General features: G+C 43.7%; 1 protein-coding gene across 4 annotated transcripts in view; it reads left to right on the top strand.

The window, feature by feature from the left end:
- PHACTR3 (phosphatase and actin regulator 3) overlaps positions 1-23,288 on the top strand; it is a 166,837-nt gene that overhangs the window by 90,784 nt on the left and 52,765 nt on the right. For 2 of the 4 annotated variants that reach the window (XM_054045726.1, XM_054045728.1), the window contains exons 3-7: positions 2,925-3,002; positions 8,127-8,306; positions 14,084-14,284; positions 20,114-20,288; positions 21,804-22,072. In XM_054045726.1, coding sequence (XP_053901701.1) covers positions 2,925-3,002; positions 8,127-8,306; positions 14,084-14,284; positions 20,114-20,288; positions 21,804-22,072 — 903 coding nt within the window. Of the gene's footprint in view, positions 1-2,924; positions 3,003-8,126; positions 8,307-14,083; positions 14,285-20,020; positions 20,289-21,803; positions 22,073-23,288 lie in introns of all 4 variants that reach the window. The other 2 variants (XM_054045725.1, XM_054045727.1) reach the window with 2 other exon arrangements.

Below are 23,288 nucleotides of genomic sequence, written 5' to 3'. Positions count from 1 at the left end.
TCTACCAATCCAGTCAGCAAAGAGCAAAATCCCAAACTTGATTTATCAGGCTGTCCACCGTCTCACCTCCCCGCTTCTGCCCTTCACTGATCTTTGTAAGGGACGAAGATGCCACAGCATGAGCAGGGGCTGCTAATTTAAAGGCCGGACCATGATACCTTACGTTAAATAGTACCTTCGATATTGAAGTCAGAGGACCACTCGTGGAGTTAGGTGCTACTGAAAATGAGTGAGGGTATCAAACTCTGGGCCTTCTGGTAAAGCCAAGTGCAGAAGGGATTTCATTACTATTCCTTCCCATCTACCTAAAATCCCCAGAAAGGCTAAGAGAACCTTCCATGAGTACTTGGAATTAGTCCCTCGTCAGATGTGTCTCAAAGTAATTACCAGCTGATGGGCTTTTAGTGGCCTTTGTGAAATAAGTCAGTCAATGGTATCAATCCAGGTCCACAACTTCATAACTGATCCCGGTGTTGGCACTTAGCAGAGAGGTGATGGACTAACATGAGCTCAAGTACTTCCAAGAGATACATTCTCCAGCTCAGGGTTAATGCACATCAGAGGGACAGTGTGAGGAAGCTTACACTGCGACAGCTCTGTGGCTATATGGTGGTACTAATCTGGCCCCTTGCATTCAGAATTAAATAATAAAAACAAGAACACTAGGTTAAATACTGAGAAAAATGGATTACTCAGATAAATTACTTAAAAAATATTAAAATGCATTAAATAATGACTCTGAGTAATAGTATATGACCAGCCCTACTTCCTATAGCTTAGTGACATCTCCCAAAGCTTTGCATCTAAATGGTAGCCATACACCACATAATTGAGGTTTCTGGTTGCTGGTGGTGATTTTTTCAATTTTCTAAACATGGATTTTTGTACATGTATATTGTATTTAAAAACATATTTTTAAATTCTTGTTTTTGGGCAGGGAATTTATCAGGAAGTCTAAACATAGCATATTATTCAACTGTATTAGTCACCAGTGACAGATATAATGGAAAATGAATGTTATGATCAGAAAGAGAAAACACAGTTTTCCTGTTTCAGCCAAAGCAAAAACACCAAGATCATCTTTTGACCCAGACACCTTTAGTTTATTACCAACAGGGCATAGAAATGAATTCTAGCAATTCTTGATACAATTAATTCAGTAAGTTCAGTGGCAGTCAAACTACAACTGGGTGTCTTCTCTGTAATGTGAAAACTTAAATGAAGTTTGCAGTCATCATTTCACTCCTTGGGGACTTTCTGTGCATGAGAACAGTTGCTAGAAACATGACTCCATGTATTGTTCTACCTTTTTCGGAGGGAAGATGGGGGGTCACGCTGACATTATGGAAAACGACAAGAGGGAGCTACTCTGACTGGTAGGGCTCGACTCTTAACCAGAACACTCTACAGAATGTAAACATTCCTTCCTGAAAATGTCAGCCACCGTGTTAAAAATATGCCCAGCAGACCACAGTGTGAGGGAGAGTGTCTACTCTTTCAAATCTCTGAAGACACCCACAGAGTACAGCACTCAGAAACAAGAGTCACTTGTCTTTTCCTGAGGTTCTAAGGAGTGACTCCTTGTACCTGTGCGTGGGCTGATGCAAACTGGCTGGGCACATGGGTTCTGTGGGGATCATGTGAGAAGGAACACACTCTGCAAGGCTGCTCCATACTTGCTACTGCACCATCGAGAGTATAGTACCTACCTACCACACGTTGTGCATCCCTGCTCCTTGGTAGGAATGACTGCTGCATCTTGTTAGCCTTGAATCCATTTGCCAGCCTTTGACTCATCCCCTGAAATAGCTTTCTACTCTAAAACACAGGGAGCCTCTTCTCTGGGGACTCGGGAACATGAATCCCTGGTGTGAAATGTTGCACACTCCCTGTGTGGGCTCCCAGCATCCCTCTTCCCAAACTGTGTACTCAGAACCATTCCAGTTCCATTGCATGAGGGCTGTTCTTTTTCTGCCAAAGAGCATGAGTGCAGGACTTGCCCCTGACCATGGAAGCTAAAGTGTTATCAGGAGAGAGAACACAGTTATATTGCCGCCATTCTCAACACCATGCAGCTGCATTTCTCTGATAAATCTAGAAAAGGAAACTGAGTTAAATCAGATCCACTCCTCTCTTAAACTTGGCAAATTCCTCTGATCCATAGAAGGGGCTGATTCACAGAATGGAAGGTAGTTAGAGATATAGGAATATGGAAGAGAGAGATTGGAAACCCCCTTTTTTCATTCTGTGAATGGAATTAGCTGGTGATTTACTAGACAAATTCCTAAGCAAGGAGGGCGCATAAAGGCCTCCACCTTGTGGATGAAGATCAGTCAGGTGCAATAATATAGTCAACAAATAATACAAAATACATGGTTCAAGAGAGGCACACAAGGGTTAGTGGGCAAGAAAGCTTGGTGGGGATGGTTTCATTGTCTTGCCCCTGCAAATCAGTCACACACATTAACTTTTTTTTTTTTCCTACTGCTTTGTACAGGGAGGTCTGAACCCAAACCAGGACCTGAACATCTCCCAAATTTGGGGAAAGTTTAGACTGAAAACCAGACAGCTGGCACCTATGTGTAATGAGTCCAATCAAAGACCCGGTCTGCAACACTCTTGGACTTTGGATCTGAACATGATTGTTCAAACCCCTTTTGGAAGCTTTGATCTTTTCAGCATCCTGCACCTTGGCTAGCAATATTACCACTGCTCTAGCAATGAAAACACACTGAACTGGCCAGCTGGTCACAAACCACACTTGCCCCTAAAACTCCAACTGTGTAGTCCTCCTCTGGTCAGCTCACTACATGTGGGACTAGAGAGCACCCACCTGTTGCAGCTTTCATATTGAGTTGTCTTATGTGTCTACTTCCATCCATTGTTTGCTCTGATTTTCTATGTTATGCTATCACTTTCTGCAGTGTTAGAGAAGAAGATTACTGCAAGGCCAGGTCGGGATGAACTCATTAAGAAAGGTCTTCTGGAGATGATGGAACAAGGCAAGTAAACCCCGTCTTCATTTTTTATTGTTGTCCTTTACATGAGGGCTGGACACATGTGATGGCAAGAAATGATAAGAACCCACAGTCAGAAAAAAAACAGTGACCAGTTTGAACAGTCATTGGATCAGTTTCATACCTGGTGTCACTCAACATATCCAGTGTGGTTTATGGTGTAACTCCATCTTAGGTGGCATTCCACTGTCATGGGATTTACACAAGAAATGAATTCAACCATATTTTGTGCAATTGCCATAAGCCCTTCTGCTCAGATTGCCAAGAAACTCAGTAAAGCTTATATGAATATGAACTCAGCTATACAGAAGTATTCAGTAATGAAGCTAGCAAGTACAATCCGTGAATTCAGATCTCAGAGTGATATTAATCCATATTTTCTGCTGTCTTTCTGGTAAACCAAGTTTAGTACAAGGTGTATTCTAATTATATAAGTTCTTCATTCCTACAGAGGAGTGAGGCATTTAGTACTGTTATTTTTACAAGCTTACCTGAATACAAAACAAGTGTGAAGCAATGATTAAATGCAAGATAACTTGCCATAGATATGCAGGAACGTTTGTAATTCTGTATGTTGCTCGTCTAAGGCCCCCAAACAGATGCTTCTAAATGAACAAAAGACCTGTTCCTGAGAGAGTTTAGCATTCTACCAGGTTTGGTGTGTTCCCAGCATCACAGACCCAACTTCTGACAGCCATTTTTTTTCTAAAGATAGCTTAAAAAAAAGGGCCTTTCCCCCTTGAGGCTGAGAACTTTGTAACAGATGGTGTTATGAGGGAAGAGGGGCCGGCTGAGTCAGTCCAATTGGAGAGGTGGAATATTTTATTGAAACTAATAGGAGCAATAATTATATTGCCTCATTTAAAACAAAATTCCAAATCTATAAATAACTCTCCTAATGACACTTGATGAGGCTGTGATGGAGAGTAACTGAACAGAAAGTGAGCATTTTAAACAGAGAAACCTGTCATAACTGCAGAAAAGCTATATGTATGATTCTTAAGAACAAGCTATAAACCTACATGGCCAACTTACTTTAAAATAGAAGTTTTTTCATAATTTTGGCTGTTTAATATGAGGAGTTTTTCATTGAACTCTTGCTCTTTATTCTAGACCAAGATTTGGTCTGGTAGCGTATTGGTACTACTAGAGAGATAAATCTAAGTCTGAAGGCTTCTCTACATGGTGGGGTAATGTGCTTTACAGGGGGAGAGGGATAGCTCAGTGGTTTCAGCATTGGCCTGCTAAACCCAGCGTTGTGAGCTCAATCCTTGAGAGGGCCACTTAGGGATCTGGGGCAAAATCTGTACTTGGCCCTGCTAGTGAAGGCAGGGGGCTAGACTCAATGACCTTTCAAGGTCCCTTCCAGTTCAAGGAGATAGGATATCTCCATTTATATAATTTATTTCTAAAGCACACTAACATATTGCACATTAATTGTTCCATGTAGACTCCACAGGTGTGCACGAAAGGTTCCCTAGTGCGCTTTCAAGGAGTACTGAGCACTTTCATATAGTTCATTAAAGTGCAGCAGCAGGATTTACACTGACCAATTAATGTGCAACACATTAGTGCGCTTTCAAACTTACACCTGTGCAGCGCATTACCCCACCGCATAGCCAAGCCCTGAGAAATCTACGAGGGGTGTGTGTATGTATGTGTGTACGCTCACACACGTATGTGTGTATGTATATCTAGTAGACCTCTCAGGGCTTGTCTCCATGGTTTTCAGTGATCTCTGAATTTGAAGACACGGGAAGTTATGGGTTTTTAAGAGAGCAGTACAGACAAGTGATATAGAGCACATCAAAGTCAATAGCAGTTGGATTGGATCAGCTTTTCACTTCACTGAGACCTGGTTGAATGGGGGCTATGTATTAAAATCATTTTAGCAAGAAGCAGATAAGCCTAGTTTAATAAACAGTGACCAATAGGAATGGGATTTTTAAAGGTCAGTTGGAAATGGACTGGCTGGGTATTTTCCCCCCCTACACACACACACTCCCCCCCCCTTTTTTTTTTTTTAATTTCTCTGTGTTACAGTTACATGGAGCCTATAAAACCATCAGGCAAATTTACAATGCCACACAATTGTCTAGACGGGAGAGTGTGAGTTATGGGCAACCAAAGGGCAATACAATATGCTCCATGTTATTTCCTTCCAACACAATGGATGTTTTGAATCTCAGAGGCTATTTTATGGCTTTATTAACATATGCAGTTTATTAACTGCTCTTAAAAATTGCCCAGAATCTTTTTTAATACCCGATGAGAAGCCTACTCAGACTACGATAATGCTGTGGCAGTTGCATTCTAATCTTTTCAGATTCAATCCTTTTTTTAATGGACACTCACTGCAATCAACTGCAATTGTCAGAGCGGCAGCATTGTGCTAAGCACACCACAGTAAATCTCTAAATCCCGGGTTTCACTCTGGGACTCTGCTCTCCTGGGGAGGGATTCACAAAGGTATTTGCAGACCATCCCGGTACCTGCTCACATCAGTAAAGTAATCCAAACAGTGAGAGATGGAGATCAAGTCTGAGAAACCTGCTAACCCGCCCTCACATCTTTCCCGCAGCAGCAACACACTCCATCGGTACAGTGTGCCCCTCTGCTAAGTCACATACTGCACTACACCAGGCTGCAGAAACCGTGCAGCATCCCTAGCAGGGCCGTTCGGCCCAGCTCTGGGTAAGGTCTAGAGCAGGAGCTGCTTCAACTCAAGAGCAGCCCAGGGAGGAACTATCCATCAGAGCAGTTCCTCTCCTGTGCCTGCCTCGCTTTGTGGACGGGTGGTAAGTTACCACCCGCCTTCTCAAAGGGCAGTTTACTCTCCTCCTACTTCTGGCCACAGCCAAGGCCCACTTATGCTTAGAGGGAAATATCCAGCAAGGAACCCCTGCTCACCCCATCCCATGGCTGGTGCCACAACGTGCGCAGCCTCACTCCCCTTTCCTCCCCGGCGTGGCTGAATACGGGCTAGGGACAGTGTAGCCCATGTTGACACCAGTGGGCACTACTGGAAATGATGCAGCGGCTTTCATTAACCATGAGTTGTTGTCTCCTGTTAACTCTGCCTGACCTGTGCCACTTCTGAGGCTTTCCTTCATCACTGGGAGATGCACATGCACTCCAGGGCTTCTAGAGGGCAGGAGCAAGTTAATGATAAGGTTTGTTCCTTGACTGCATTGCTCTGTAGTGGGCTGATTACTCCAGCATGGAAGAGCATTGCTTCTTCCTGAGATCATTTTCCATGGCGTTCTGACAGTGTAGATTCTCTTGTGTTTCCTCACCTGTGGGTATAAAGTTACCCTCTTCCCCCACCCTCGCTCAAAAATCTATGGGGTCAATATCACCCCTGCAAATCAATGCACTTCCTTCCAGCTCCGGCCACATCTCAATAGTGCTCTGAGCAGGGGCGGCTCTATGTTTTTTGCCGCCCCAAGCACAGCAGGCAGGCGGCTTTCGGTGGCGCGCCTGCGGGCGATCCGCTAGTAACGCGAATTCGGCGGCTTGCCTGCAGGAGGTCCGCCGGTGCCGCACCATCGGCGTCCCCACTGCCGAATTGCCGCCGAAGCCGCGGGACTGGCAGACCTCCCGTAGGCATGCCACTGAAAGCTGCCTGCCTGCCACCCTCACAGCGACCGGCAGGCCACCCCCTGCGACTTGCCGATCCAGGCACGCGCTTGGTGCGCTGGTGCCTGGAGCCGCCCCTGGCTCTGAGGATGTGGTGTCCACCTCTGACCAGGGACCTCATAGTTCTCAGTCCTAGACACTCCTCATTAGAAGGTCATTGACAGGGCTGGCTTCTGCTTATTTCATGAGTCGTTACAGTTTTCTTACGCAGTGATTTAAAGGAGCTAACATTCTGTCTCGGTATCTTTATTGTTGTGGTGCAGCATTTGGTGGCTTGCCAAAGCAGCAGCGATCTCTTGGAGAACACAGGGCACTTACACAGCAGAGCCGCCCATTCTGCTCCTGGGAAACATTTATGGAGTTTTTCCCCTTTTAGCTGTGAAGCGTAGATTTGATCAAATGTAAAATGTTTTATAGCCCTGGAAGAAAAGCTCTGTCTTACAAATAGTGCAGACAGCTGTTAATATGCCAGTGATTATGTATAGGCTGGCTTCACGATCAGCTGAAACATAGGCAATGAACTTTTCCCCCCCTTTCCTTGTATCATAGCAACTGTGCTACTGCAGGGGCTATTTTAAGAACAGTAACTTTTCACCAAACGTGATTATGAGGCAGATTGGATGAGCTCAGCCTATAAAAATATTGCATTAGCTCTGCAGCATTTGCAGGCTGACTTCTGATACCCTCACTCAAATGAGCAGGAACAGACTCTGCAAATGGTCTCCATATTAAACAATAAAAAGTGGTCTGTGAACGTTTAACTCCTTTAAATCACTGTTTAAGAAACTTGTAATGAAATCATTACAAAGGAGAAGACAGCCTTGTCATGCACTTCTAATGAGGAGCGTCTAGGACTGAGAAATATAAGTTATCTGGTCAGAGGTGGACCATGTACACACATATCATTGGAGAGAGCTGGCTCAAACTGGGAGTAATTGGTTGATTTTGCAATGGTGGTGTTGAGCCTGTAATTGCTGAGAGAGGATCAGGGAAGTGAGAGACAGCATAGTTTGTATTCCCACTGAGGAATGTTCCCTGGGTTGGAAAATACTTAAGAAGCTAAAAAGGTGTCAGAATGCTTACAGCTGATGGGATTATTGGCATCACTCCTCAGTTGGAGAGTATCAGAATCTGGCCTTATGTCAAGAGAGGTTTGGATTTCAGTTGTGCCCCAACATTTGGAAAGTTGGGTGTCTAAAATGGAGCCCTTAAATGCACACTGAGGCACCCAAATATCAGTGGCCTGATCTTCAGAGGTGCTGAGCACCTACAAGGCCTGCTGATGTCAGTGGGAGCTGCAGGCACTCAGCACCTCTGAAAATGACAGATGCTGCCAAAGTGAGCTCTTGCAAGGAACGCTGCAGGATAAGTGATAGGCTATCTGTGCATACGCTAATGAATGAGAATGGCAGGATGTTTTCACTTTTGCAGCTGATGACTTAATTAAGATTAAGTGATGTGGTGTTTTAGATGCTGGAGGCAAAGCATGCGCTGCTGATGGTGCCACCAGATCAATGCAGAGTGACCCTTCATCCCCCGTATGCCAGGCACTTACCTCAGAAGAGATGCAGCAGGAAAGTACAGCAGCAACAACAAATGCAACCTCATTTAGCGAGGAGCTGCACTCAGAGGAGCTGAAAGACGATGCAGGTATTGGATAGAACAGGGGTCAGCAACCTTTCAGAAGTGGGGTGCCGAGTCTTCATTTATTCACTCTAATTTAAGATTTCGCATGCCAGTCATACATTTGAACGTTTTTAGAAGGTCTCTTTCTATAAGTCTATAATATATAACTAAACTATTGTTGTATGTAAAGTAAATAAGGTTTTTAAAATGTTTAAGAAGCTTCATTTAAAATTAAATTAAAATGCAGAGCCCCCTGACCGGTGACCAGGAACCGGGCAGTGTGATTGCCACTGAAAATCAGCTCGCGTGCCGCCTTCGGCACACGTGCCATAGGTTACCTACCCCGGGATAGAACATGCTAAAGTCCTTCTGTTGAGTTGCCATGCGATGAGTCCAATGAATTGATGCATCAGAGAGCCAGAGCACCGTGTTTAGTTCAGTCCCCTCCAGACCAGGTTAGCAATCGATCAGTCCTGGAAGAATAGTGATTTTTGAGACCTCCATTTTAGTGAAGGACACACAAAGCCAGGAGTATTGGGATGAGTTGCACACATAAGAGAACAGGAGTACTTGTGGCACCTTAGAGACTAACAAATTTATTAGAGCATAAGCTTTCGTGGACTACAGCCCACTTCTTCGGATGCTGTAGTCCACGAAAGCTTATGCTCTAATAAATTTGTTAGTCTCTAAGGTGCCACAAGTACTCCTGTTCTTTTTGCGGATACAGACTAACACGGCTGCTACTCTGAAACACATAAGAGAGGCTGCTTTGACACCATGCCACGTGGTATTAGGAGAGTTCTTTCCTATACCAAGAATCTGGCTGCAGAGTCAGGGGATGGGTAGCAGTACAATGGCATGCGGACTGTAAGAGGCACCAGACCATCTTCCTTTAGATGCATGTCTGTGCATGTGCGGGTACACCCATTGATATTGTCACCCCAGCTGGGATTAGGGAACAATATGTACAAGATATTTCAATTACTACAACGAGCAGGCCTGTATCAATAGTACAGATAAACACAAACCAAGTTCCCTTCATCTAATCACCCATGGCCTAGCTCAGAATATAAACCAGGATTTGGATCTGTTGAAGTCTGCTTTGCACTGTTCTAGCAGTGAAAAGCTGATGTAAAGCTTACCTAAGTGGCTGGCTGAGGGTAGGAGAATCTTTCATTGGCATTATTCTGCCTGAATTCTGACATTTCTTAAATGTCAAGTGTGTGACTTTGCCGACATAATGTTCTTTTAACATAGTGTTTTGTATATACTCTCCTAGGCTTTTATAAAAACAACTTGAAAAAAAAAAAAAAAACAGAAATTTCATCCTACTGTGATTAATAATAAACAACACAGAGGGGTTAAAAGCCACCACCTTTGGAGCCACCACACAGACCTCGGCCACTTGAGCTAACAGAGTAACTGGTAGCAGTAGGTTGTCATCTCTATGTGGGTCAACCACTAGAAAGAGACGAGGTGCGCATTTTGCCAGTGGATTGCACAGTTCGTTGCCGACAGGAGAAGAATCTTGATATTCAGGAATCCTATGTTCTATTCCGGCTCCTGAGGGGAGTGGTTACAGACCCTTCTGCCTTTGTCTCTTCCAGGCTGCCCCATTCCCAGTCTCCTGCCAAACCCTAGGCTCCTCATCCCACTTCCCATACCAGGCCTCTCATTCCAGACCCTCGCCCCCTGCTTTCCTTGTCTCCTTGTCCCAGCCCCTCTCCTTTACCCCACTGCAGCTCTAAATACAACTTCATCCCCCCTTACAGCTCCCTGTTGATTAGATCAGAATTTGATTTATTTCTACTGTCTAAGCATTGCTCTGAAGGGTTTTCCATTTCGGTCTTTTATACATTCCCAGCTCTCTCTCACTCTCTGGTCTATTCTCCAAGACCACTGTTGTTTTGCGTTTTTCATGATAGATCAGATTGTTCCTCTGGTGCTTGTGGTAACTCCACTCCCTCCTGAATGGTTTCCTCTCAGGTCTCCCCTCAGGTATTTCATCCCTTCTCCTACTTGCCCACAGCAGACAACAGATGACTTTTGTGTTGTTGTATCAACCCATTTCTTTAAACCTAGCTTATCTTCTCTATTTCAACATGGTGTGTTATTTCATCATGAATGGTCCCAAAACAGATTTGTTACTCACGGGGCATCTAACATTTGTGCTTTCACCCTTCTGTGTATCTTACAATGAAAACTAAACAAAAAAATACTCAAAACACTCTAGCCCTGCATATAGTTGGCTTATATTATATTAACTCATACTCTTATTGCTGTTTTCCTCCCTCCTGCAGCTGTTCCTACTGTGTAGTTTATCCACTGATGTGTCTTGTCTTGAATGAGACTGCACGCTTGGTAGGGCAGGGACGGTCCATGTCTCTATGTCTGAACAGTGCCTACTACAAAGGAGTCTCAGTCCTAATTGGAGTCCTCCAGGCACTACTGTGATGAATAATAAACTTCTTCTATTGGACTATGGCGTCTATTTCTCTGTGCATCTGTTTCTCATCACTGTTTCCTTCACAACTGAAAGCCCATTTGCAGAGTCCTAGTTTCTTGAATTGTTTCCATCTCGTTTCTGAATTGTGGATGTAGCTATTAATTTCTTTCCAGATCTTCCCTATTTCCAATGACGCTTACAAATGCCAGTTCTGTTCACCATCTCACTGGCCTCACCTTTACTGTCGTCTGCATTTCTTTTTCTTCCCTTGGGGTATGTATCAGTTCTCCAGCTGCAATACACTGAAAGGTGGGATTTAATTTTCCCAAACAGCATACTTCCTATGCAGCAATACCCACTCCTGTTTGTTACATGTCCTTTTAGCTCCTCTTTACCAACCTCTGGCAAATCCTCCATTCTAGACCCTATCCTGTTTCCACTGAAGATAGTAACAAAAGGTGTGTATTGGAGAAAGCCTCCTGCATTGGCTTGAATTGGAGTGTTGGACATTCAAGAAATAATATGGTCTAAGCCTTTTCCATGTGCATGTGTACATATTTCACCATTGTGTGTATTTAATTTTATGTTATTTAGATAAAAGGTCTACTGTGCACATATTAAAAAAAGGAGACCAGGCCAGCAACACAGGCTTTCATTTAAAATTTTTAAACTTGTCTAGCTTGCTGGAGTTCAAATGAAAAGTTAAAATCAAACAAAAACAAAGAAACCCAGATACACCCCCCCAAATAGCAAAACTTGGCATTTTCATGGTGTATTCTGAATGTTTCTGGGTTTCTAGACATGTGGTATTCAGACAGAAATGTGTTCTTCTGGTTTAATCAGCTGACAGTATCACCCAAAGGTTCCCAGCCCAGTGGAAAACAGAAAAACTTTGGTTTTGAAAATTGTATTCTGGGAATTTTGTCATGGTCTCAAGGCCAGAGCCCGGAACGAGGCATTTGGAGTTCTGGATTCTAGTCCCTCCTCTGCCACTGCCTTGCTTTGCAACATCAGGACAGTTACGTCCTGCTATTGCTAAGTGCATAGCTCACACCTAAGCCCTGGCAGGATCCTTGAACTAAGAGTTCCCCTGGTTATCTCATCTGCTGGGCCTAATCTGGTAGGTGTGCTCAGAGCATGCTTAACCCACATAAAATACTGCTGTGGTGGTGCTGCCCCCTTCCTTTGTACCACAGCTCAGTGGTTAGAAAACTCACCCAGGAGGCCCCAGTTCAAGTCACTGCTTCAAATAAGGCCAAGCAGAGATTTGAACCAGCATCTTCCACATCTCAGAGGAATACTCTACGCACTAGTCTGTTGGCTATAAGGAGTGGGAGAGGGAATGACCACCACCACTATTTTTTGCAAAAAGATAATGTCGGACCTAGCTTAGGCACCTATCTCCAGGAGAGGGTTCACGACCGTGAATCCCGAGTGGAGTTAGATGGTAACTACCTTTGAAGGGTGGGGCTAGTTTCAGCGGCTCACTCCCTGCTCACCTTGCTGGCTTTCTGTGACTCCCATAGACTCTCCCCATTTATTGTATAGGGAGCATGGACACCTAACTTGGGACAGAGGATTCCACTAGGTGGCAGGGTGCCCGAAGTTAGGTCTTGCAATTCTGAGCCTCAGTCTCCTTTGTGGATCTAGCTCAGGGGTCAGCAACCTTTCAGAAGTGGTGGTCTTCATTTATTCACTCTGATAAAGGTTTCGCGTGCCAGTCATACATTTTAACGTTTTTAGAAGGTCTCTTTCTAGAAGTCTATAATATAGAACTAAACTATTGTTGTATGTAAAGTAAATAAGGTTTTTAAAATGTTTAAGAAGCTTCATTTAAAATTAAATTAAAATGAAGAGCCCCCCGGGCCGGGAGCCCACTGAAAATCAGCTCACGTGCCGCCTTTGGCACACATGCCATAGGTTGCCTACCCCTACTCTAGCCCAACTGACTAGCAACACCCTCCCTTTTATCACTCTCACAGCTTCCCATCAGCAGCATTCCTGGTCCCCAGAATTGAAACTCTATTGTCTTGACTCATTGCATTTCCTGGTTCTTGAATAATACTCAGATTTTCACCCCTTCAGGGGGGCCCAACATCACTCATGAGTGGCTTCCTTTTGCTCTACTCCACGTGGCTTAAGTGGTCATCAAAATAAAAGGATTGTTTTGCTTTTCACTGCCCCTGCAGTATAAATAGCCAATGATCTTTGAGGGCAACCATCACCAAATACTGATTTAAAAAATATATAGCAATTGCAATGACTTCCTTGAAAACCGAGGTGATTATTTCACAAGTGAGGCAACTTTTCTTTCTATCCAGCAAAATTTTGCAACAGTATCTCTGACTAACACTGCATATTTATTTACTTCCCAAACGATAAATACTCATTACTCCACTTCTAGACACATACATTAATCTGTTTGTCAACAAATTAAATGCTATCATCTTGCCAAGGCTATTGTGTCCTACTGCCTCACTGCTTTGGAGCCTTCTGTTTGCATTTTAAAAGCAGGGATGCAAATTGTTTGGAAAGCTGCTGAGTGCTTCAGCACTTACTGACTTCCTTGGAATTAAGTGCACTCAACACCATTCAGGAGGCATTCCGCAGCTTGTTCAGAGATGGCGATTTCTTCTGCACTACATCCCAATGTCTATTCCCTGTTCTAGCATTGTTATTGTTATCCAAGAGAAGGTCTTCTTATATCAGGTTGCTTCAATCTTGGTTCCTAACATCATCCCCAAGAAAGACTGAGCCACCCTGGCATCAGATGGAGTAGAGAGGAACTGGGCTGCAAGCTGACGTCACATTTTAATAGGATTAAAATAAAAATTGCCAGGAAATCCTGCAGAGAGCAATCATAGAATGATCTGTGAGGCTATATTAAAAGTTAATCATTCCTTACCCTTCATTTGTGTTCCTAGCAAGAAGTGCTCACATGGTAACTCTAAATCATTGCAGCTGGGTTCTACAAGATAATCAATTGCAGTTCTCAAAAACCACTATACCCTGCTGTCCTCATTATAGAAAAGAACATACGATTTTTTTTTGAGGGGCGAGGGTGGGAAGGAAAATGAGTAAAGGCTATTTGGCCCTTCAAGGCTCATCAGTTTCTTTAGGAACATAGTATCTAACTGTTTCTTCAGTTACCCCGGTGTGTTTTATTTTTACCTCAACAACCTTGGCTGGTAGGCTATTGCACACATTCATTGTTTTCACTGTGGAAAAGAAGTGCTGCTAGCTGTATGCCGTGAATTCTGTTTTCTTGAATCCTCCTGGTATGGCCCCTTGGTTTATCATCATCATTATTAATTTCATGTCTCATTAATTCTACTGCTTCTGATCCTTTTACTAGCCAAGAAACCTTCATTGTCCACTGAAGAACTAGAAGATGCCTGCCTGCCAGTAACCGAAGAGACTCCACAAGCCTTACTTATTTCTGAATCCACAGATTCCCCACAGAAACCAATGGAAAGAAACCTAGCACAGCTCCCCAGCCCCCCTTCACTTCCAATTCCACCACCTAAGGCAATCTCCAAAATCAAGAGTGTAACAGGTTAGTCATGTTGGTCAATAAAGTCTCTTCCATCCCCTCGACATTGTCCTCTCCTTGTATATAATTTTTCTCCTATATATATTTTGGGCCAGTTACTTAGTTGGTGTAAATCAATGTCATTGATGTGAATGGAGCATTAATGATTTACACCAGCTGAGGATCTCGCCCCTGATCTAGAAGCACTGAGTCTTTGCCACAACGGTGATCTTCCACTTTTCACCACTTCCAGCAGTGCAAAGGAGTTTGAAGTGAGTATAACGGTGATTTAGTCCCACTGCAAGGCTCCTTTACATTGCCAGAGTGTGCCCATAATCAGGCATCTAAACTGCTAACTGACAACCATTGTTCCTGCAATCATTTGCATCCCCAATTTGCTGGTACAAAGAAAGAGGCCCCATTTGCAGGGTCACCATGAAGCAGAAGATCATAGGGTGCTGTTCTAATGACTAAGACTGATTGAAAGTTTTCTGTCTCAACTGTTTTTCAATGGAAAATTGGGTTTTCACCAACATTATTTTTCTTGATAAAAGTGTCTGCTTTTCCATGGAAAACTTTTTTTAAAAAACAAAATATAATGGCCAAAACCAAAACAATTTGTATTTTCAGCTGAAAACTGAAATATTTCAATTCAAAATGGTGGTGTTGTGCTTCATGGGAGTTGTAGTTCAGATGCCTTTTGTTTCCATTCTTCTCTATGCGCCAGGCTTTCTGGCCAGACTACAGGTCCCATGATGCAATATGGCCCAGGACTCCTATGACTCACCTCTTCCCCTCATCACATGGGAGATATGCATCTGAAGAAGTGGGATGTAGCCCACGAAAGCTTATGCTCTAATAAATTTGTTAGTCTCTAAGATGCCACAAGTACTCCTGTTCTTTTTGCGGATACAGACTAACATGGCTGCTACTCTGAAACATGGGAGATATAGTCCATCCTGAGAGCTCAACCCCTACAGGAGAATGGGCGCATATGGCACCCAAAGTACAACTCCCATGAGGCACTTTGCAACACCATTTTGCATAAAAATGTTGTTTGTCAAAAATATTTCATTTTTAGGTGAAATATTTCCATTTTGATATTTCATTTTTGTCTAAATTTTCTTCGGGGAAAAGCTATTTTTCAACCAGCTCTAATAATGGCACATCTTCTTCAGTTCTGCTTCTGGGAGTGGGAGTAATTGTAAGCCCAGATTGAACAAGTACCGTCAGTGGGAGAGGGCAGTGGGGTGGAGGTGGGGAGAGGGGGAGAGAGTGACATGAGAGAAAAACAGAGGGGGTTGGAAAGCCCTTTATTTTATTTTTTTCCCTAACAGTGTTGGAGGTGCTGATGGTGGAGGGAAGGAGAGGGGAATAAGCCAAGCACTAATTAATCACAAAAGGGGGGGGTGTGGGAACGGCAAAGTACAAGATACCATTTTGTAAGATTATTCCCTGAACAGCTCTCATTAGGACAAACAAAGTGTGATTAACAAAAAAGTGCTCAACATTAGACTAAGCTGTGTCCAGGCTGAACTGGCCCCGATGAGGCTCTGGGATCACGGTAGCATAAAGGTGACAGTAAAGTCCCCCAACCCCTCAGCAGCTTGGCTAGACCAGAGTATCCTTCCCTATTGCACAGAGATAGAGTATAAATTAGGAGGTGTTATATGGCCCTTCGAGCTGTGATTTAGTGGAGAGTGGAATGATCATAAATATCCATTGTGTGTTTCCACAGTGGCACCTAATCAAAATCCCCTTGAGCTCAGATATATGTCTCCTGGTAGCTGAGGCTCTCTGCCCTCTGGGTATGGAGAGAGCATGCTGATCAGTTAAAGGGGAAGGAATTTAGATGCTACTGCTCAGGTACACAGCCTTTGTGGCAGTGTACTTTGCCTACTAGACACTCCAGTAGATGCTCCTATGCTTTAAAGTGTTCCAGGTTTGAGGAAATAGATCACCTACACGGATTTGAGTCATTCTTTCAGCTGTACGTATACATGCATACGGAGAGAAGGAGGATTACCCGGTTGTTAGGGCATCATCATGGGAGACATGGGTTTGATTCCCTGCTCTAACTTTGTGTGACCATTCCCAAGTCACTTAGCCTCTTTGTGCCTCCATTTCCCATCTGTAAAATGTAGCACTGTCTTCCCTCAGCAGGGGGAGGGAAGTGTTGAGGATAAATACAATAAAGATTGCGAGGTGCTCATATATAAGCGCCAGAGATAGCATACATTTTGTCTTGTTAAATTTACACACCTGGGGCCTGGTTTACAATGTGAGATTTCTACTTGTGCGCGCGTGCGCACACACACACACACACACATCTCTCTGAGCACTAGACCAATGCTAACAGTTGCACATGCACAAGTGTTGTGTTTGCAGGTGCAACACGCATTTCCTGGGTGCAAATTCTTGCACATGCTGGTACTGGAGTTTTAAAAGTGCACACCGTAATTTTTGTGCCTGCAAAGTGCAGGCCCATGAACATCCTTTCCCACATATGGGCTCTGGGTAGAAACCCAACTCAAAATTTAGCCCATAATGCCATAGAGTTTCACCAGGTATCAAAAGTTTTTGTATATTGTTATGTTGCATGTTAGTAACTAACCATATATTTCAAACAATCAGTTTCCACTAACTTATTCAGGATTTCATTTTACACTCTTCATTTTCTATCTAATAATTTGTACTATAATTCAATACTTTAGTAATTTTATTTATTATTTTTAATTTGAAACTTGAAAAATATTTGATTTTTTTTTTTAAATCTACTCAAATATATGCACACTGGACAAAATTCTGCCCTGGGTTACTTCATTGACTTTGTGGGTTGTGCCAGATTTTCACCAGTGTCCTTGAGAGCAAGGTTTGGGTACTGTGTAGGGTACCATGCAGCACAATTGTCCTGGAAGGAAATATCTTAATAACCTATGTTTATTATTATCCTTAAAGTGCTAGACCTCATTTTGAACATCTCCTGTTTTCTCTTGCAAGTTTCTGGGCTAACCAGGAGCCAATTCTTGAAATCCTTGCACAGAAATGTCAGGATACCACTGATAGCAGTGGCTGGATAAGGACAACAGAGTTTACCTCACAGAAAATCAGAATGGTAAGGAGGGCCTGTAGCGAGACAAGGTGGGTGAGGTAATAGCTATTATTGGATCAACTTCTGTTGGTGAAAGAGACAAGCTTTCAAGCTACAAAGGTCATACCTGAAGAAGAGCTCTGTGCAGCTTGGAGGGGTCTCTCTTTCACCAACAGAAGTTGGTCCAGTAAAAGATATTACCTCACCCAGCTTGTCTCGCTAATATCCTTGAACCGACACAGCTACAACACAACACTGCAAACAAAAAGGGTATGTGTCAGTTTAAATTCATATTATCAACACTAGGTGGCAACAAGAGAAAAGGAATAGCCTTCTACACACTCCAACTAAACCAGTGGTTCCCAAACTTTAACAAACTATGAACCCCTTTCACTAAAATGTCAAGTCTCGCGAACCCCCCCTCTTAAAAATGAACATTTCCAGGGATTTTCTCCTTTACCTGAGTATAAATTATAAAAGCAGTGATCTTGGAAATATAAAATTTGTTTTTGTGACATGCTTATTACACACTATTTATTATTAATTATTATTTATCATCACAATATTTTTATTATGTTATGAAAACGGCAACACTCTTCCAAGATCTCACTTTCATAGCGTGTATCACTTTGAATAAGCCTGTTATAAGACAAGGCTCCTATGTTTCATCAAGGAGTATCAGATGTGAAACAGCATGAAAGTATTTAAGAAGCCAACTCAAAGAGTTCCTCCTACACAAGCATTCAGGTCTTGAGCAGTCTAGGCAAACAACTCACGTTACAACAAAGCTTAAACTTGTTCTTCATAATAATTTTAAAAACAATACTAGCTGCCTATTTAATTTTAAAAACAGCAAAAAAATATCCACCTCCCTTTCCATTTCTTATAAGGAGTCTTGAAGTTTAAATCTCCTCAGTGTGATAGATATGCTTGCTTTGATCTGCTTGGCTCTTGGAAATCTAGGGGCTCCGGGCTGCTGGCCCCATGCCCAGGGGCCCTTAGGAACAGCTTTGTCCGCCATTAGGTAATTTTTCCCCGAGAACCTGCTGTAACATTTTGTGAACCCCCAGGGGTCCACGAACCCCAGTTTGGGAACGACTGAACTAAACAGATCTCCGGTGCTGGTGTGTCTCCAGTATAGAAAGTACCACAACCCAGGACAGATATGTGGCCAGGAAAGTGCAATGAAAAGAATAAGAACTGCAGAAAAGAAAAGTGAAGCAACATCTTTGTCAAACAAGGCTCTTACCCCAGCTCCTCCCATGCAGTCTTAACCAGAGTGGGGGAAATATCAGAGGCACAGCAATAGAAGAGGCAGGGGTTTGTTGCATTGGGGTGATAGATATGAGTGATGGGATTGGAGAGGAGAATGTCAGGGATGGGCTGTTCAGAAAAGAGAAGAATCACCTCAGCCCAGAACTTAAAAGGACACCGCTATAAAGATTTTAGTGTAAGATTTCCAAGCTGCATTAGGTGGCTTGGAAAAAAAATAAATCTCAGTTTTGGGTACAAAAAGCATCAGTTAAACATCCTCCCACTCCTCTTCCCCTCTCCTTGGTACTCGACCCCACTTTGTTCTTCGCTTAAATGCTTTTGGAACAGTTCAGCTGTGGCAGGTTTGGCTGAACGAGCTAATATCACCGTATCTCACAAGCTCTGGTGTTTCCCTATATGGGGTGAGAGGCTGGGGCCCATTATGGGGCCGGGGGAGAAGGGCAGAGAATGGATCCTGGCACATTTTGACCTCAGTGAAGACCAGATTGACTTAAAATTTACACAATCATCTGGAGCTCAGTAGAGAAAGGTTGAGATTGGAAAGCCTGGCTGGTGGCCATCAGGGTTCATTAGGAATCAGGGAGAGGGGGTTGGGAGTAGTGTTCCCTCTAATTTTTAATGTCCATGTGTGGAATGAATTTTGTTTTGTGCACCAATATGGAGGTGGTGGGGGTGGGGCCAAGAGGTTCAGGGTGTAGGAGGGGGCTCAGGGCTGGAGCAGAGGGTTGAGGTGCGGGAGGTGAGGGCTCTGGCTGGGGGTGAAGGCTCTGGGGTGGTGCCAGGGATGAGGGGCTCGGGGTGCAGGAGGGGGCTCAGGGCTGGGGCAGAGGGTTGGGGTGTGAGGGCTCCGGCTGGGGGGGCGGGCTCTGGAGTGGGGCCAGGAATGCAGGCTGCCCCAGGGCTGCGGCGGGGAGAGGCTCCTGCCATGATCGTGGTAGCCCCAGCTGGGCCAGGCTGGGGGAGGGGTACCTCTCCCCCGTCATGGCAGCTCCAGCAGAGTTGGGCTGGGCTCGGCTGGACCGGGGAGGGGCACCCTCTCCCCGCCTGTGTGGCCCTTTATAGCCTACTGCACGGCCACACAGCTTAGCGGGAACTTAGGCTGGGAGTCCGGAATGGATTGGTGATTTGGGGCAGAAAGAAAGAAGAATCCAATTGGAAGAAGGGAGTAAAATGGGAAGATGTCCTATTTTTCCAGGCTAAATCTTTGCAGCTTCAGTCCTTGGGCTTCAGATTGTTTGAGTATACAAGTCTCACCACACAAGCCACATCCCCATTATGCAATGGCACAACAACGACACCATTTTTATCTGTCCAGCATGTAGAATCAACCTCAACCCAAGCTCTGTGTGCCACAATGAAAGGCTCAGTGTGACTTTTTATCACTTTGTTTTCAGCAGCAGGAAGTGAAGTAGATGAGCCAGCAGTGAAATCCCCTCCTTCCACTATCCTGAAGAATTATGTCATTGTTGGTTCCTCCCAAATCTCAGGACAAGCTGCCCTCTTCCATCCATCAGGCCAGAAAGGCTCCGATCCCCATGTCAGAGGACAGCTACCAACGCCGACCGGTTCCCCTCATCCCGCTGCTGTCCACCTGCCTTTACCTCCCAGCAGAGTCATTGAGGAGCTCCACAGGGCTCTGGCCACCAAACATCGGCAGGATAGGTAAGTATAGCACATAGAGGCACCGCGAATACCAGGAAACAGTATCCTTTCAATGAAAGCATTTTTCATAATAGAAATTGCTGGTAAGAAAATATTTTTTCCTGTCATTAACACTCCACCCATTTAGTCTGATTAAAATCAGGTTGGTTCTGTCCACACGCTGCTTGGTGGCCCTAGTTCTGGCATTGATCCATGGTTAAAATGAAAGTTTCAGCTGTTACCTTTATAATACACTACTTTTATGACAGGGAAGCTACTGCAACATGGAAATAAGGGATCAAGGAGATGGAATCATTTGCTAATCCTCAGCCCAGTGTAAGAGGTGGCTCATCACTGTCTAAATTATGAAATTTTGATATCCTGCTTCTGTGAAGTCCTCCTAAAAGAACTGCACCCTTTCAGACCACACACGCCACTTTCATCCTGTTAGAGAGGAACTGATGTGAGGTCAAATGTTCAAAAGTGCACACATGCACAATGATGCACGACTACTCTGCAGGCAAAATTTCCCAAGGTTGCATGCACAAACCAGGCAATTGCACCCGCAAACGGTCAGTTCTGATCATGGGTGTGCAAAATTATCTGATCTGAAAAATTACCTGATTTTGCTGGAAACAGCCGTGGCCTTCTCTCTAGCCTCCTGAAGCTTTCCTGATCATAGCTTTGTTGTCGGCCCATGGCTTCTCTGAATTGTTCCTCAGCCCTGCTCTCCCCAAGTCCTCCTGATCTCTTCTGTCTGTCCTCTTTATCAGTTGATGCTGTAACTTTATAAGCATGAACAGATCTACCAATGAGATGATCCTCTTCCCAATTAAAAGACTTCGACCCCTTTCCTTGTGTTGGTTCATTTCCCCATCTGTGAAGTGAATTTAAGAATAACCTACCTCAAAAGATTAACTGGTTACTGCTTACTGTAGCCCTGTGAAGATGCTCTACAAGTGCTCAGTATTATTACTTTAGCATGTGACTCTTGGCTTCGACATGAGCATATATGGTACCTTGTTTTGCAATACACATGGCTATGTAGGAGTGTGTTGGGTACATTGTCTGCTTTTCATTAGAAACCCTCCACTGCAGCAGTAGAGAAAGACAAAAGGTAATTCCAAAGCTATATGATTGGTAACATTTCTCAATGCCACAACAATCTTTCTCACAGGAAACGGATTAATACAATGCCCTTTCCAGGCCCTGTTAAATCCTTGCCAGAACTTTTAGAAGGGCAATGTTTCATACAATGTATGTTTTACATTAGAAGCACATGCTGGGTTCTTTTAAAAGGTCAGCATGGTACAGCACACAACTATACATCAAAAAAACACATTAATCATTCCCCTCCTGTACCTTATTCTTGTGACAATGTTTGAGAAGTGGAACAGCCCCAGACATTCTCATGGTGATTCTGAGAATGCAGTCCAATGATGCCCCTGGTACATCTCACTGAAGACATGATGCCCGTGTTCATCTAATGCTAAGGTTTTTACTATGGCTTTAAAATGGACTTGTCTGTCAACCCAGGTGTGTGCCTTCCATCCACAGCTTTCACGGCAGAGAAAGCAAAGGGTCTCCCAAAAAAAGAGTGGATGTCCGTCCATCCAGAACATCTAGCATCGAGGGCAGCAAAGAAAAGGAGAACGCACTGAGCCACAGTAATGATCCGGAGAACAAGCGAAACTCAGTCAAAGAGTCAGATGAGAACAAAGAAAACCTGATCATGAACTCAGAACTCAAGGACAACTTGGTTTTTTATCAGGATGAAGAGGTGTTGAATGACTCCATCATTTCTGGTAAGAAAAGTTAATTTATTATCCTTATAAAAATATACCACTTCAGTTGACAAGAATGGTCCAAAATATCTCAGTATATGAGTGTGAAAATGCAATGTTATGGCACATTTTTTGTGCACAGATTCTCAGTGAATAGATAGCGCTAAAGTTATGCCTGAACGACGTGGTTTGTGCTCATGTCTGTCTTGGTAACTACAGCACACCAAAAATGGCATTTAGAGATACATAGATAATTCAATAGGTGCTGTCCTTTCAGTTCTGCCTACACCACTTTGTACCATCTCACCTGAATGGCAGAGCTTCCAGAAGGGGCATCTCATCATCCGTGAAAGAGGATTTCTGAGAGTCTGGTGCTGACAAATCACTTTTGGAAATGCCCCAGTCTGGAAGCAATGCAGTGATGGAGTATACAGTATAGGAGGCTATTTGGCAATGAGTAGCAGACCTATCTTGGAGGGACACGTGTCCATAGGCTGGGATCTGAAGAACTGAACCCCAGCTCCCCTGAAGATCTATTAGCGAATCTCTGACATCTCAGTGAATTGTTTCTACCCATCTGCCAAGTTGTATCTGTACTGGATTACATTGTTGAACTCTCTACAGCTCTGGTATGCCTACAACACACAAAAATGTGTCTCCCTCTGGGAGGTTTTGGAAGGGGTAATTTATTTATGAAGTTAGGTCAAAGATTAAATTTTCTCTTGGAAGCACTGCTCTGTGCTTATCTGAACCATATGACCTCTTAGCAAAATATTATGGGAACAATTATTATTATCCAGGCCAATTGTTTTATTGAGCTGAGCCACTGGGGCTCTTTGCTGTTTGGTGAAATCATATTTCAATCAAGTTTTCATAGTACTGGCCAGTTCAGCAGGACCACATTCTATTTTAAATGAGTTTCAGTAGATTGGAATGGGACAGGCTTAATAATAAATAAATAAAATTAATGGAGATATCCCATCTCCTAGAACTGGAAGGGACCTTGAAAGGTCATTGAGTCCAGCCCGCTGCCTTCACTAGCAGGACCAAGTATTGATTTTGCCCCAGATCCCTAAGTGGCCCCCTCAAGGATTGAACTCACAATCCTGGGTTTAGCAGGCCAATGCTCAAACCACTGAGCTATCCCTCCCCCCCTTAGAGAGAGCCCACTGCAAAAGTAACCAGTGTAGTGTAGGAGATTGAGAAGGAATTTTAAAAGGAAATGTATCTAATGATA

Source organism: Malaclemys terrapin, chromosome 12 (genome assembly GCF_027887155.1).
Source record: "Malaclemys terrapin pileata isolate rMalTer1 chromosome 12, rMalTer1.hap1, whole genome shotgun sequence".
NCBI classification, from domain to species: domain Eukaryota; kingdom Metazoa; phylum Chordata; order Testudines; family Emydidae; genus Malaclemys; species Malaclemys terrapin.
Note: the sequence above shows the minus strand (reverse complement) of the source record. Positions and strands in the feature narration are given on the sequence as shown.